The sequence below is a fragment of the Symphalangus syndactylus genome, chromosome 10 (assembly GCF_028878055.3).
Source record: "Symphalangus syndactylus isolate Jambi chromosome 10, NHGRI_mSymSyn1-v2.1_pri, whole genome shotgun sequence".
Classification (NCBI taxonomy): Eukaryota; Metazoa; Chordata; class Mammalia; order Primates; family Hylobatidae; genus Symphalangus; species Symphalangus syndactylus.
Genome location: NC_072432.2, coordinates 120509869 through 120524693, shown reverse-complemented (window position 1 = coordinate 120524693; position 14825 = coordinate 120509869). Strand labels below are relative to the sequence as shown.

At 51.0% G+C, this 14825-nt stretch overlaps 1 protein-coding gene across 2 annotated transcripts in view; it reads right to left on the bottom strand.

Moving 5' to 3' along the window:
* Positions 1 to 4362: 4362 nt before the first annotated feature.
* EPHX2 (epoxide hydrolase 2) overlaps positions 4363 to 14825 on the bottom strand; it is an 86579-nt gene continuing 76116 nt past the window's right edge. For both annotated transcript variants that reach the window (XR_010114133.1, XM_055295782.2), the window contains one exon: positions 4363 to 4599. Coding sequence is in view for 1 of the 2 variants with exons in the window: in XM_055295782.2 (XP_055151757.2) it covers positions 4566 to 4599 (34 nt within the window). In the remaining variant the exon portion in view is untranslated. The remainder of the gene's footprint in view (positions 4600 to 14825) is intronic.

Sequence of the window (14825 nt, the reverse complement as noted above, 5' to 3'; positions counted from 1 at the left end):
TTCAGTGGATTTTTTGGTTGCTGCTTTTTTTCCCCCCCGAGACAGAGTCTCACTCTGTTGCCCAGGCTGGAGTACAGTGGTGCAATCTCGGGTCACTACAACCTCCACCTCCAAGGTTCAAGCAGTTCTCCTGCCTCAGCCTCCTGAGTAGCTGGGACTACAGGCATGTACCACCACGCCTGGCAAATTTTTGTATTTTTAGTAGAGACGGGGTTTCACCATGTTGGCCAGGCTGGTCTTGAACTCCTGACCTCAAGCGATCCGCCTGCCTCAGCCTCCCAAAGTGCTGGGATTATAGGCGTGAGCCACTGTGCCAGGCCTTTATATCCACTGTTTTGGATTTTTTTTTTTTTTTACAGTCTTAAATACTAGCACCCTGAAAGACAGATCCTAAAGCTGGCTCTGAAGCTTCCTGAGACCCCTTCTCTGCATGGCTTGTACAACTGTAAACAGTGGCCCTGGGCCAATTACTTCATGTAATCTCACTAGGTTCCAATAATTATTTCCAAGGCAGGGGTTATTTTCCCCACATTACAAAGGCCTCCCAGAATAGCCTGCATCAGGTAAGTGTCTTGGGGCTAGGAAGGCCAGAATGTGGGAGCAGCCACCCCAAGCCTTTGTGGCCCATGGAGGCTGCTGAAGGGACTTCAGGGTTGCCCATCCCTCACTGTGAAGTGGCCTGGAGTAGGAAAGGGGTGGGAGCCAGGAAGCCACCCAGGTGTGCAGAGCAGAGCTCTGGTGTAGAATAGGTGGCAGCAGAGCGGGAGGCAAAGTGCTTCGATGTGGAAATGCCTGACATTCTCAAGCAAACCGCTTGTTCTTTTAACTGTGGAGTTATCTGGAAGTAATAGAGTCTGCTTGAGATGTTACCAGGTGATGGAACACTGGTTAGAATGAATAAAAGGTTCACGTTTGTGTCTTCAAATAAGCTGAGCCTCCACAATAAACCGGTTCCAGGAGCTGTTGTCCACAATGAAGCGTGAGGCTGAGACATGACGCATCCCAGGGCGAGGTCACCTTGAGAGAGGCTGGGCTGTGGGAATAACAGGGACCACTTTTTTGCAGTGGTAAGTGCTGAAGCTAAGAATGAACCCAGGTCTGACTCTGGGGGTCACAGGGCCCACTAGAAAATAGGATAGTGGCAAACCCAGGAAGTATCCACTAGTTCTAGAGACAATGCAAAGAGGACTTGGGTCTCCATGGTTTACTATAGAACCAATGATTACTAAGTCAGCCGATGTGATAACAGCAAAGGCCAGGCCTGGGGGACACATTTACAAGGTTAATAATGAACTGTTTGTTTGCTCTTCTCCTACGCTGATCTAGTTAACCTGTAATCCCAGCCCTTTGGTCATAATCCTCCTAGATGATGGCATCTCTCAGTGTTGGCCAGGGCCACATCACAGTGTGGACAGCTCCTCCTGCCCCAGCCCCCTCCATGCCACGCTGAGGGCTAGCTCACTGGAAGTCCAACAGCTGCCGCTAGCTAGCTCTGGTCCAGCCCAAGGCAGGGTGGGGACTTCCTCAGGGTAGGAAAGGGGACAGGGAGAGGTACAACAATACTACCTGCCTGTCCTCATTTGTTGCCACCAGCACCCAGAGGAAAAAGACCATGACCTTGAGCTGGTGCCAGACATTCTCCCAGGACCCCACCTTCACCCCTAGTCCTGCTCAGGTGCCCAATCCTATAAAGACTAGCCCCCATCCTTAAGGTTCATCACGAGGAGGGGGTGACAGGGGGACACTTACTCCAGCCTCACATTCATAAGAAGACTTCAACACATTTACAAATGACTTCATGAGCATAAAACCAGAGATGCACTGACACTGTCAAAGGAAGGTGTTTGTTTTCCACATTGAAACCTGTGCCCATCACCAGCCCACATGCTTAGAGAACACGAGGCATTTTTGTTTGTTTGTTTGTTTTTAAACAGAGATGAGTTCTTGCCCTGTTGTCCAGGCTGGAGTGCTGTGGTGGAATCATAGCTCACTGCAGCCTCCAACTCCTGGGCCCAAGTGATCCTCCTGCCTCGGCCTCTCTAGTAGTTGGGGCTACAGGTGCACACCACCATGCCTGGGGGTATTGGTTTTTAAAACTCTAACTGCCATTACCTCGAGCACAACACAATATAATCTCACTTTGTGTGCGTCAAAAATTTTAACCAAAAATGTCAGTAAGTCTGTTTTAGAATTTTCTGGAAATGGGCCAGGCGCGGTGGCTCACGCCTGTAATCCCAGCACTTTGGGAGGCTGAGGCAAGCGGATCATGAGGTCAGGAGATCAAGACCACGGTGAAACCCCATCTCTACTAAAAATACAAAAAAATTAGCCGGGTGTGGTGGCGGGCGCCTGTAGTCCCAGCTACTCGGGAGGCTGAGGCAGGAGAATGGCGTGAACCTGGGAGGCGGAGCTTGCAGTGAGCCGAGATCATGCCACTGCACTCCAGCCTGGGTGACAGATCGAGACTCCGTCTCAAAAAAAAAATTAAAAATAAAAAAAAGAATTTTCTGGAAATGTCTGGACCTCTCTTAATCTCTGAAAAGCCCTGCCATATGGTGAAGAAAACCAGGGTGGAAACTAAGATACACCAGGCTCAGATATTTAGTGCATCTTTGCTAAGATACTGCCTTGAAATTCTTCCTTTTTACTGACTCAAGCCCCACCTGGACTTTGGGATGAGGGTACTCATAGGTATTCTTCTGTCTTCCAGTCTTCCATTTTGGAAATAGCTCCCGACTTTGGCCTCATTCTAGTAACCGCAAACTTGGCCGGGCACGGTGGCTCACGACTATAATCCCAGCACTTCGGGAGGCTGAGGCGGGTGGATCACTTGAGGTCAGGAATTCGAGACCAGCCTGACCAACATGGTGAAACCCCGTCTGTACTAAAAATACAAAAATTAGCTGAGCGTGGTGGTGGGCGCCTGTGATCCCGGCTGCTTGGGAGGCTGAGGCAGGAGAACTGCTTGAATCCGGGAGGCGTAGGTTGCAGTGAGCCAGGATCACACCAACGTACTCCAGCCTGGGCGACAGAGTGAGACTTGGTCTCAAAAGACTAAGCTGAGCTGAGCTGAGCTGAGGTAAACTAAACTAAACTAAACTAAACTACTAAACTAAACTGTAACCGCAGACCTAAACTAAACTAAACTAAACTAAAACTACTAAACTAAACTAAACTGTAACCGCAGACCTAAGGATAAGACCTTTCTCGCAGGGGACTCGGAGGCATCCCTTCCGGTTTGAAACCAAATGTCTGTCCTGTAGCGAACTCTTCCTTTTCGGTAACTCTCCTGGTGCCTCTCTGGGGGTCCGCTCCCGTCTCCGTGCCATTCCTCAATCACTTTAGCGTGGGACTAGCAGGCTGTGCAGGGCTGAGGTCGGAGACCAGGGCTTGGTGTCCTCCTGTGTGCCTCACCTGGGTTCAGACAGCTGCCACCTGGGGCCACCTGAATACCCCCTCCCCGCGCAGGGGCTGACAGGATGCTAACCCTGTGAAGGCCCAGAGTGAGATTCCTTCAGCTGAGCTGTGTCCCTAGGGATGGGGGCTTCACTGGCCCCTCTCCCCCAGTCAGCCCGACCTACCTTCCTTAGGTCACAAAGCCTCATCTTACCCCGGGGCCCCTCCCATGTAGGTGGCCAGGTTGGCTCTGCCAATGTTGGGCTATCCCCACCCAACCCCCACTAGTGAAGCGAGGTGGCATCTGTCTTCAATTCTCTTTGTATTTTTGGGGGGGCTTTCTGAGTGGTGGTCAGGTGCTGTATCCCCTGGGACGCTCAGAGCTCACCCGGACCCCTCCCTTTCTCGGCCCTGCACCTGAGGAGTGTGGGGCCAGGTGGCGGCCTGGAGGGGAGAAGCTGCCGGAAAGCCACTCACTCTACATGGTGAGATTTGCGCATGCCCTGTTGGCAGGCGAACTCTCACCTCAAATTCAACTTTGAGAGCCGCTCACGGCCAACAGCCTCCGTGCTGTGCTGTGGTTGAGTTTCACGCTAGCCAGGGAGGCGCCGTTCCCCATCCTTCCACGCGATTGCAACTTCTTGGACTCTGCGGGCAGAAGCCGGGTCACGCGCACGGACTCCCAGCCTGGCCGCCACGCGTTCCCGTTTCCTGAGCTGGGGAGGGCTTTGGCCACAAGGGGGCAGCGCGGGCTCACGGCGCCTTGGGCTTAGATGGAGACGGCAGCGCTGGGAGAAACGAGGACCTGGAAACTAGGAAAGGAAGCGGCCTGAGGACGGGGAGGCACGTGGATCGCATCAGCGATGCCCCTCAGCGCCCAACCTTGGGGCTCTGTGCACGCCGCTCCATATCAAAAGATCTCTGCAAGGAGAATTCTCGGGAAAGACGATCTCAAGCACCAAAAAATCCCACATCAAAGAAAGACTATCATATGCATCTAAAAGCTGAACCGAAAGGTGCATTGGTTCTGGAAAGTCTATTTCTAGAACATTCGATTGCTTTAGGCTTCTAGAAATTGAAGTTTTACTGAGCCTCAGGGTTTCAGGCTTAATTCACTGTGCTGTGCGTCCCTACTGTCTTCACTACTTCCATCGGGTTGGTGTGCGGGGTCAGAAGCCCACGGAACAGGTGTGACACTCCTTCCTAGAGCAGAAATATTAGGGAAAATGATTTTGAAAATAAAACACTACTTAAAAATGGAAAACACAATTATATAATGGAATAAAATGCAAAATTCATAGACGTTTATAAATTAAAATATAAGCTATAGAAAACACACGGCTACCAGGCGCTCTTTGATGGAGAAGTGTGAAGACACTGCCTTTCCTAACTTGCTGTGTGACACTGGACAAGTTTCATCACTTATCTGAGCCTTGGTTTCCTCATTTGCAGAACATCAGGGTGATTTGGACTTGATGATTTTGAAAGCCTGCTGTGCTTTTGTTTTTATTAACTTCACCAATCCATTTCTTTTCTTATGTATCAGTCAGGGTTCTTCAGAGAAACAGAACCAATATATATTTCTATTAAGAGAGTTATTTCTAGGAATTAGCTCACATAATCTTGAAAGCCCGAAATCCGTAGGGCAGCCCCAAAGACTGGAAACTCAGACTGAGTTATTGCTGTGGTCTTGAGGAAGAATTTCATCTTCTCCTGAAAACCTAGATTTTTGAGTTTAAGGCCTTTTAACTGATTTCATGGGATCCACCCACAGTATCAAGGATAATTTATTTTACTTAAAGTCAACTGATTGTTAACCACATCTACAAAATATCTTCACAGCAACACGGAGATGTGTGTTTGATTAAATAACTTGGTACTGTAGCCTGGTAAGTTGACACAGAAAACTAACTGTTACACACCTCCCAGCCGGGCTGGCTTCATGAGGGATGACCTGTGTAGTGCTCCAAAGGCCTCTGCACTCGGTTTCATGGGGGATGACCTGGGTAGTGCTCCAAAGGACCCTGTGCTCATGGGGGATGCTCCAAAGGACTCTGTGCTCGGTTTCATGGGGGATGACCTGGGTAGTGCTCCCAAGGCCTCTGCACTCAGTTTAATGCCCTGCTGTCACTCTCTTGAAATTCTTAAACATTTTGGAACAAGGGCTTCTCCATTTTTATTTTGCACTGGGCAGGCCTGCAAATTATGTAGCCAGTCCTACTGCCCCAAAAGAAATAGAGAAATATATAGAAATATACAGAACCTAAATTTTACCATCGTGAGCACTTTAAGTGTACAGTTCAAGGACTTTAAGTTCCTTACAATTATTGCACGACCATCACCCCCATCCCTCTCCAGAAAACGTTTTCATCTTCCCTAACTGAAGCTCTGTACACATTAAACACTAACTCCTCTTTCCCCACCACCTCCAGCCTGTGGGAACCACTATTTACTTTGCTTCTGAATTTGACTCTTCTAGATACCCCATATAAATGGAATCACACAGTATTTGTCCTTTTGTGTCTGGTTTATTTCACTCTGCACGATGTCCTCAAAGTTCATTTTGTTATTGTATGTGTCAGAATTTCCCTCCTTTTAAAGCCTGAATAATACTATTGTATGAATATACCTTATTTTGTTCCTCCATTTGTCTGTTGATAGACATTTGACTATTGTAAATAATGCTGTTATAAAGATGGGTGTACAAACACCTCTTTGAGATCCTGCTTTGAGTTATTTCGAGTATATACCCAGAAATAGAATTTCTGGATCATATGGGATTGCTATGTTTAATTTTTTGAGGAACCACCATGCCATTTTCTGCAGTGGCTGTTCCATTCTACACTTCTGCTACATTTCCATTACATTTGTGCTTTGAAGGAACCCCCAAAGCAAAAGAGTTCCAGTTTCTCCGTATCCTCACCAGACACTTGTTAGTTTCTGTTTTTCGTTTTTTTATTTAATTGATTCTAAGGGGTGTGGTCTCTCACTGTAGTTTGATTTGCATTTCCCTAACGACTAGTGATGTTGAGCATCTTTTCATGTGGTTTTTAAATATCATTTGTTTACATTCTTTGGAGAAATGTCTATTTTGAATCTTTTGCCCATTTTTTTGATTGGGTCATTTGTATTTTCATTGGTGAATTGTAGGAATTCTCAGTGTATTTTGGATATGAATCCCTCATGAGATAAATGATTAAAATATGCATTGCTTGAGGGTAGGAGCCTAGCTTAAGGTTCTTTTTATTCCCCTCAAGCACTTGTTGCATGGCCTATGATCAAGGAATGCACTCCATGAAGTCTGCAAGGCATGGTAGGTCAGAGGCAAATTGAAACGAGGTTTGAAAAAAGGGATACGAAAAGCATTTTCTAGGCAAGTCCAAGACTGGTTACCCTGGGAGGGAAGCCTCCCGGGGTAATCAGTGAGCCTCCTGCTCCCAAAGAATAATCTTGGAGGTGCAGAAGAGGAGACAGGGAGGGAATCAATTCTTGGTCTTTATTAAGAAGAAGGTGAGAAGAGTCCCATTCCCCAAACACCCCCGAAATAGACATGCTGCTGGTCAGGCTATGGGAGGGCTGATGTCCAGGCAGACCCTGCTAGGAGAGGGCAGCTTCGGGCGAGTGGGCTCTCACCTGAGCACCTGAGAGACCCTCAAGGGTGAGAGATATCAGAGCAGGGTGCACACCACCCCTGTGCCCCATTTGCCAAGGAGTCCCCTTCCAAAGAGGGCTGGAGAGGGAACCCCCAAGGCTACAGACCCTGCAAATTTTACTTTCACACCCAGGTGGAATCTGTGAGTGACTGAACCCCTGACCTCCTAGATAAAATAACACATCAGGGCTCCTCTTTCTCCTGGGAAAACAGGATGTGGTAATTGCAGGTGATTGCAGGATGGGGTGCCTGTTGAAGATGTAAACAGGGATGTGAGTGCTGGGCCACCTCCAGCTGCGGGGATTGGGAGGATAAAGGGGGCCCCTATCCAGGACCTAGTTCATCACTGTGGGGTTGGCAGGGGACATCTGCTCCCCCATCATTGGGCCAATGGGATGCTGGGGCTCCACCCTCATCAAGGGAGGCCTGGGGAGAGGCATGAGGGTGGCTTGTTTTCTCCTCTGACTTCAGTAGAACACCTTTCTCCAAATACAAATTTAGGAACATCCCAGTGGGTTCTAGCTTTTCTCAGATGGCACAGAACTTTGGGAAGGCAGGATGCATTTTCTCAAAGTTCTTTGAGGTACAGTGTGGCACCTGTAGAAGCAACCAGGTGCAACAGGCCTGGTCCCAGGGTTGATATGTAAGCAGGGCTGCAAACCAGGCACACCTGTGTCCAGGAGCCTCCATGTGTGACACTAGTACCCTGAGATAAACGTGTGCACCACACACACACACACACACACAATGTAGAGATCCCGATAGAATGGAGGAGCGTTTTGGACAGTAAAGAAGGGGGATGTTAAAACGCAGCATTGACCTCCCTATTTCTATTGCAACCAGCAGTGTGATACATAGTGGAGGAGGCTCTGGCCCCATTTCCACTGCTGATTAATATGTAAGTCCTGTCCCCTCTGAGAGACCTTCACTTTTCTATCTGTTCAATGGGCTCATGATGCCTTATCCTGCTCATTGGGTTTCTATGAGGATCAAATAGACTGAAAGATGAGAAATTTCTCTGAAAACTCTGAGTGCATCGCAGTCACTGCACTGTTGGAACAAGATCGCAAGAGAGGGTAGATGGGTAGCTGGGGCTCAGCCCTGCATCTCCTAGGTCAGCGGCGGGGAGGGGGGGTGCGCAGGGCGGGTGGCAGAGGCTCAGGGAAGTGCAGTGCCCTCTGCTGGACATGGTGGTGCATGGTGCACCGCAGCTCACCCGCAGCCCTACCTGGGCGCAGTGGGGCTGGCTCCCCCACCCTGCCTTCTTCTTGATCAACTTATTTTTTTGAAAAAGGGTCTTGCTCTTTCTCCCAGGCTGGAGTGCAGTGGCACAATCATGGCTCACTGCAGTCTTGACCTCCTGGGCTTGAGCGATCCACCTCAGCCTCCTGAGTAGCTGAGACTACAGGTGCAAGCCACCATGCCCAGCTAGAGACAGGGCCTCACTATGTTGCCCAGGCTGGTCTCGAACTCCTGGGCTCAAGCAATACTTCTGCCTTAGCCTTCCAAGGTGCTGGGATTATAGGTGTGAGCCATGGTGCCCAGCCCAGATCAACTTCTTAAATGACCCAGGTATATAAGCCTCATCTGGGAGACCACTGCCTAACCAACTGGGAAGAGATAACACAGTCAAGGGCGTGGGCATAGCACACAGGCAGGCAAGGCTGGCTGATGGGCAAATGAGTCCATGACGGGCACCTGGCATTGAGTATGATGGTCTCTTTTGCTGAACTTCAATCTGGCCCCAGAATCCTTCTCAACACAGCATTCCAGGCTGTCAGGATCACTGACTAGAGGAGGTACATGAGATAGAGTACATTTGTCATTCCAGCATATCAGCTTCATAAATGGTAGCTATTCCTATTATCTATGAATTCATACAATTTTTATATTAACACAATACAGGCTGGAAATGGTATGTGCAGGATGGGTCTATGGAGCGGAAGAGCTATAGGAACTCAGAAGAGAGAGAGAGACTGTCCCCAGCTGCCAGGATCAGCGAAGTTCCCCTACAGAAGGTGACATTAGAAGTGACATTGAGGCCAGGCACGGTGGCTCACGCCTGTAATCCTAGCACTTTGGGAGGCTGAGGTAGGAGGATTGCCTGAGCTCAGGAGTTCGAAACCAGCCTGGGCAACATGGCGAAACCCCGCCTCTGCTAAAAATACAAAAAAATGAGCTGGGTGTGGTGGTGCACTCCCATAATCTCAGCTACTAGGGAGGCTGAGGCAGGAAAATCACTTGAACCCAGGAGGCAGAGGTTGCAGTGAGCTGAGATCTCACCACTGCACTCCAGCCTTGGTGACAAAGTGAGACTGTCTCAAAAGAGAAAAAGAAGTGACATAGAAAGATTGGAGAAGGAGAGGGGTCCGTTCAACTCTGAGGGCTGGCTCCCAGGCCCATCTCCACCGTCAGTGAGCTGTCACCTGCACAGGGTGATGTTCAGGTAGCGGCTGTCCTGCTGGACGCAGGGGCTCAGCAGGATGTCATCCTCCGGGTGAAGCGCACCCCCGCCGGGTAGTGGGACACCGCCTCAGGGTGGGCCTCCAGCATGGCCTTCAGCTCCAGCAGGGCCTCCGTGGTCCTCTTTCTGCACTCAGCCCAGGGGGACAGAATCCAGAACTCAGGGTGGGAAGGGACCGCTGGGAGCCCTCCCTCCAGACTCTGCACAGGTTCCCAGCCTCAGAAGGCCTCAGCCGCCCTTGGACGTGGCTGTGACAGGGGCTCCTAGCTCTTCCGAGGCCCCTTCCTCATAGCAGCGGAGCCTGTGGAGGTGTCTCCCTGAAGATCTACCTGTTGCTCGTCTGGCCCCCGGGGCCCCGTAGAATCCGGGGCTCCCTTCAGATCTCTGGCCACAGTTGTCTCATATCCCTAGGCGTCCTCCTCTTCAGAGGAGAGTCCCTCTGGTTCTAATCCTCCTTCTTCCTAATATTCCCACCTGAAGATCTGGAGAGCCTCACCCTTGAACACAGTGACAGAGGCACCCCCTGAGAGTCCCAGGCACCACCCTCTCCTTCCCTGGAGAGAGAGACAAGGAGAGGAGAATTTAGAGAGAAAGCCACAGGGAACCAGGCTCCAGGCCTATCCTTAGGTCTTTGCTGGGGGTCCCCCCCAACACAGAGTACCCGGACCCCAGCACGCTGGGTGGGCTCTTCTGGGTGGGGAGAGGGACAAGTTCTGTGTCTATTTTCCTCACGATGCTGAGAGGTGTGGTCCCAGGAGAGCTGCGAGAGGACTCAGAGCCCGTGGCCACCCATGAAGAATGGGCAGGTCTCGGAGCCTGGTTTGCAAATCAGACCTGGTGCTCTGCCTGCTAGGGTCACATTGAGGACTGCCTGAGCTGACCCAGTAAAGTGGGTCCACAGGGAGGGATGGTTAGGGCAGCAGGTTCTGACTCCCTGCAGTCCGGCCACAGGGCAGAGCCTCCCTGGGGATGGCCCAGTGCTGGACGTGCTGCTTGAAGTGGCACACATGGGTGAAGATCTTGGGGCTGAGGTTGCTGTTCTCCTGGCAGGCAAACAGGACTCAGAAACAAAAAGCTATTGATCCAGCCCACAAGGCACTGCAAGAAGATGCTACAGGGGACAGGGTGGAAGAGGGTGTGGGGCCAGGCAGGGTAGGGATGGGGGACACAGTCATTGTGATACCTGACATTGCTTGGGTGCAGGCTCTGAGCAGAGTTCTTTACAAACCAGGGCCTCATTCTCAGCAGACTGTGCCCCTTAGCTCGCCTTTGCGGCTCTCCTGTAGCTTGGGAGTCCCTCCGGGCCATGCAGACATTGCTGGAGGTCATTCTTTCAGTGGCTGCGTGGAAGTCCAGGCTGGGGAAGGCCCACAGGCTATTCCACCATTTTCTCTCGGTGTCTATATGGGATGTTTTCAGTGTCGTGCCACTACACGCTGCACTATAGCAAATGTCTTAGTCCCAAAGCCTTTCCAGATTGTTGGGGCAAAGGGAAAGTGGAGTTTTAACTTCAGCAGGTTCTTGCCAGATTAATTACCTTACAGACTGTGCTAATTCACCTCCTTCCACACCTTGGGAAGCCTTGATTGTTGTAAGGGTTGAATGGCCAATGGGGGCCAGTGTTCTGGGTTGGAGTCTCTGGTCACAGATTCTTATCCTTAGAAATGATGGCAGAACTGCCCCAGTAATTGCAAAGGGAGGGCTCCGTGCTTCTTGGGCCAGGAAGGAACTCACTTACCAAAGCACCACCATTCAAATCTATACCTACACACACACACTAAAGCTCTTCTCCCCCTACCCCCTTTATAAAAGAACTAAATGTTCATTATAGATATTTTGAAAAGCCAAGACCATAAAGTCAGCATTCGCAGTGCCAGTGCAATGTCAGACCTAGCATTTGTAGCTGCATTTTTGATGGATGGAGTCACTAGGGCATTGATCCCAGCCAGGTCTGGCTGACACCCAGAAGTCCAGGCTCTTGCACTATTGTACATGCACTCAGGGAACAGGGACATGGGAAACATGGCGAGGATCATCCAGGGAAGTGAACAGTTCATGGCTGTGTCCTTGAAAATGTGACATCTTCTGCATATTAAGGGCGGAGAGCTGAGGCCGTGAACAGAGAGGCTAAAAGGCAGCCTCAGAGAAGGCCAGCCTCAGATCTGCAGCCAGGAACTCTAGGGGCAGGCGACAGAAGGGACAAAGTCCAGTGGCTTGTTTTGGGGATGGTTGGGTGGAGGGACGATTGGAAGGAGGCCTGTCCAGCCATCCCATTCATGAACTCAGCTCCTGTCTGCTCTGGGCCCTGGGGGAGTCCAGGGGGACAAAGGCTAGTTCAGGCCTGCTGAGTGGAGCTGGCACTAATCCCCTCCCATCACAGCTCCTGCCTCTCCTGGAGCAACTGATGACCTTGCGTAATAGGGCTGGGACTGGAGCTGGTGGCCTCCGTGGCTTGGTTAATGTGTAAATGTGCTGCTGCCTCTACCGGGCCTGCATCGCCAGTGCCCAGCCCCTCCTCTGGATTCACTGGAGAGGTCGTTCACCCCCTCCCATCCCACAGGCCTTTCCCACTGTCCCATCCCTGCCATCTCTCTGTGTGCCATAAACCAGATGCCCAGGGCACCTCCTGTGGGGTTTCAGATGACACCAGAGGTGGGGGTCTTGTGTGGAGAATGAAGAATCTTTGTTTACCATCATGAGAAGGGAGGGCACATAGGGTGAGCACGCTTCATGCGGACTAGACACTGAATCCTCCCAAGCCCAATTGTTGCTACCAGCTCTACTTTACATATGGGCAAACTACAGCTCAGAGAGGCAGAGCGATTTACCTAGAGTCACACAGCAGGTAAGTGAGGGGCAAGGGTCAGAGGCTAGGTCCACTTGAATCCACAGCCTGGGCATCTTCCACTGTCCCAAGGGGCCAGAGTTTCCGGGCATCAGGTCTGCGTATACGCAGAGTACGCGCTGGGGAGGGGCTCTTGCCTCTTTCTAGGCAGACGCTCTCTGGTGTCTTGGAGACCGGCCTGGCCATGGCAGAGCTTCCACAGGCCCCAGGGCACAGGGTTATTCTAACCATAGGCGCTGAGTGTGTCTCTGGCCCTGGCTCACTCCCCAGCGACAGTTTGCTGAAGCTGCTAAGCCGGAGCCACGTGGGCTGAGCTCAGAGGCCCTGGAGCTCTCTTGGAGCTTCTGGCTGTTCGCCGGAAGGTGGCAGCTGTGATTTAGAGTTTAATTTATTGGGACGCTCCCTGGCTCAGCTCTGGCTCCACAGACACAGGCACATAAAGCTGTTAGCTGTGTTGGAGCTGAGGCCACAGAGAGAAAGCCTGTGGGGCACTTTCCATTCTCACTCCAAATCTGTAACCCGGACAGAGCAGGGCCTTTGGGCTGGTCTCCTTCGCTGCTCTTTGGCCCTTCCCTGCCCAGATCCCATACGTGGCTTCCTGTGTTTCACTTTCCAGCACCTTTCAGGTAGTTAGTCTTCCTCATGGTTTGTTTAGTGGGGTCCCTCTGGTGCCACCTGTAGTCCCCCTCCCCTGGGGAGAGGCGGATCCCCTGAAGGAAACAGGGCGACTTGTCCCTTGATTCCTGGTTCAGACCTAAAGCGGAACAATCTCGGCCACACCCAGAAATGCCATGAACTTCCAGCGGGTCCTCCAGGTTCTGCTGCTGGTGTGGACTCTGTTGGGCTGCCTGGCTTGGGAGAAACACTACAGCCCAGCCCAGGGCTCAGCTGGAGCCAGGGAGGCCTATGATCCCATCCTGGCTGCTCATCACAGACCCTCTGGAGATACCTCTCTGAGCCTCAGTTTCCTCATTTGTAAAGTAAGGGCAATGTGTCACTTTCTAGGGATGCTGCAAAAATTAAAAGGAGTGACACATCCAGTGCAGGCCTGGCATACAAAGAACACTCGGTACATTTAAAGCTTTAGCCGCTGGCTGGGTGCAGTAGTGCACGCCTGGAATCCCAGCACTCTGGGAGGCCGAGGTGGGAGGATTGCTTGAAGCCAGGAGTTCAAGATCAGCCTGGGCAACATAGACCTTGTCTCTACTAAGAAAATAAATAAATACATAAATAAATAACAAAAAATTAGCCAGGCATGGTGGCACGCGCCTGTGGTCCCAGCTACCCGGGGGAGGCCAAGGTGGAAGGATCGCTTGAGCCCAGGAGTTCAAGGCTGCAATGAGCTATGACTGCACCACTACACTGCAGCCTGGGTGACAGAGTGAGACCCTTTAAAAATAACAACATAAAAAGAAAAAAATAAAACCTTTACTGCTGCCGATGACTGCTGCCCACTGGTAGAGTGTGGGGGACAGGGGTGGGGACAAGAACGGGGCTTAGTGGATGTTTGCAGCCTGAGTTGATCTTGTGAAAAGGAAACTATGACATGTGTTCTTCTCCACCAGGCTCGGAGCTTCAGGGCTGGACTGGGCTTCTGCTTCAGGGGAGCACTGGTTTGCAGTGTCTGGGTCTCAGTAGAGGAGAAAGGAAAAGGGGCTCTACTCTGGCTGGAGAATTCCCCTAGATCAGAGCCCAGACCTTGGCCTTTGGCCTATCCCCTTTGATTCCACATTTCTTTGAGGCTGTAGCAACATGAAGAAGCACAGTATCATGCAGTAGACCAGGCCCCTGGGGGAGGGTGTGCTAGCTCTGTTTCATCGCAAGGGTGCAGGTCTGTTGTCATCTACAGGAGCTTCTTAGTTGGATTTATGCGAAAAAATATTGGAGGACCTTTGGGTTAAATTCATGTTGGCCAAGTAGCATCTGGGACTGAACCCGAAGGCAGAGGCCTCCCAAGGCAGGGCTGTGGTGTCTCTGAAGACGACACAACTGCATACTGTTGCCTACCACCCTCAACAGAACCTTCTCTGGCTTTGTCACACCCTGGCTTTCTAAATTCACAGGGTGGCACTTGTGACAATGCCACAAAGAAGTGGTTGTCTGTATATTTTTCTAATCATCATTCTAAATTCCAGAGCTAAGATTCAACCTGTTGAGCTGACACTGACTATTCAGTGAAATCTGGAAGCTCCTCCTAAGTTGAGGCCCCTTGGAGTGTTCCCCATTGCACATCCATTTCCTCCATGGGTCCCAGACATTTCACCTGTTTATTCTTCCATTTCTCTGAGTGGTCCTTTGGTGCCAGGCCTTGTGCTGGGTGCTGGCAATACCAAGATGAAGGAGGCTACCTCACTGACCTTGAGGAGCTGGAGGGAAAGGCCTAGAACTTTGGTGTAGTGGGTGGCTTTGTGGTTTACTAGTTTACTACAAAGGTGGGAAACAGAGAGAGATAACCATATGACTTGAGA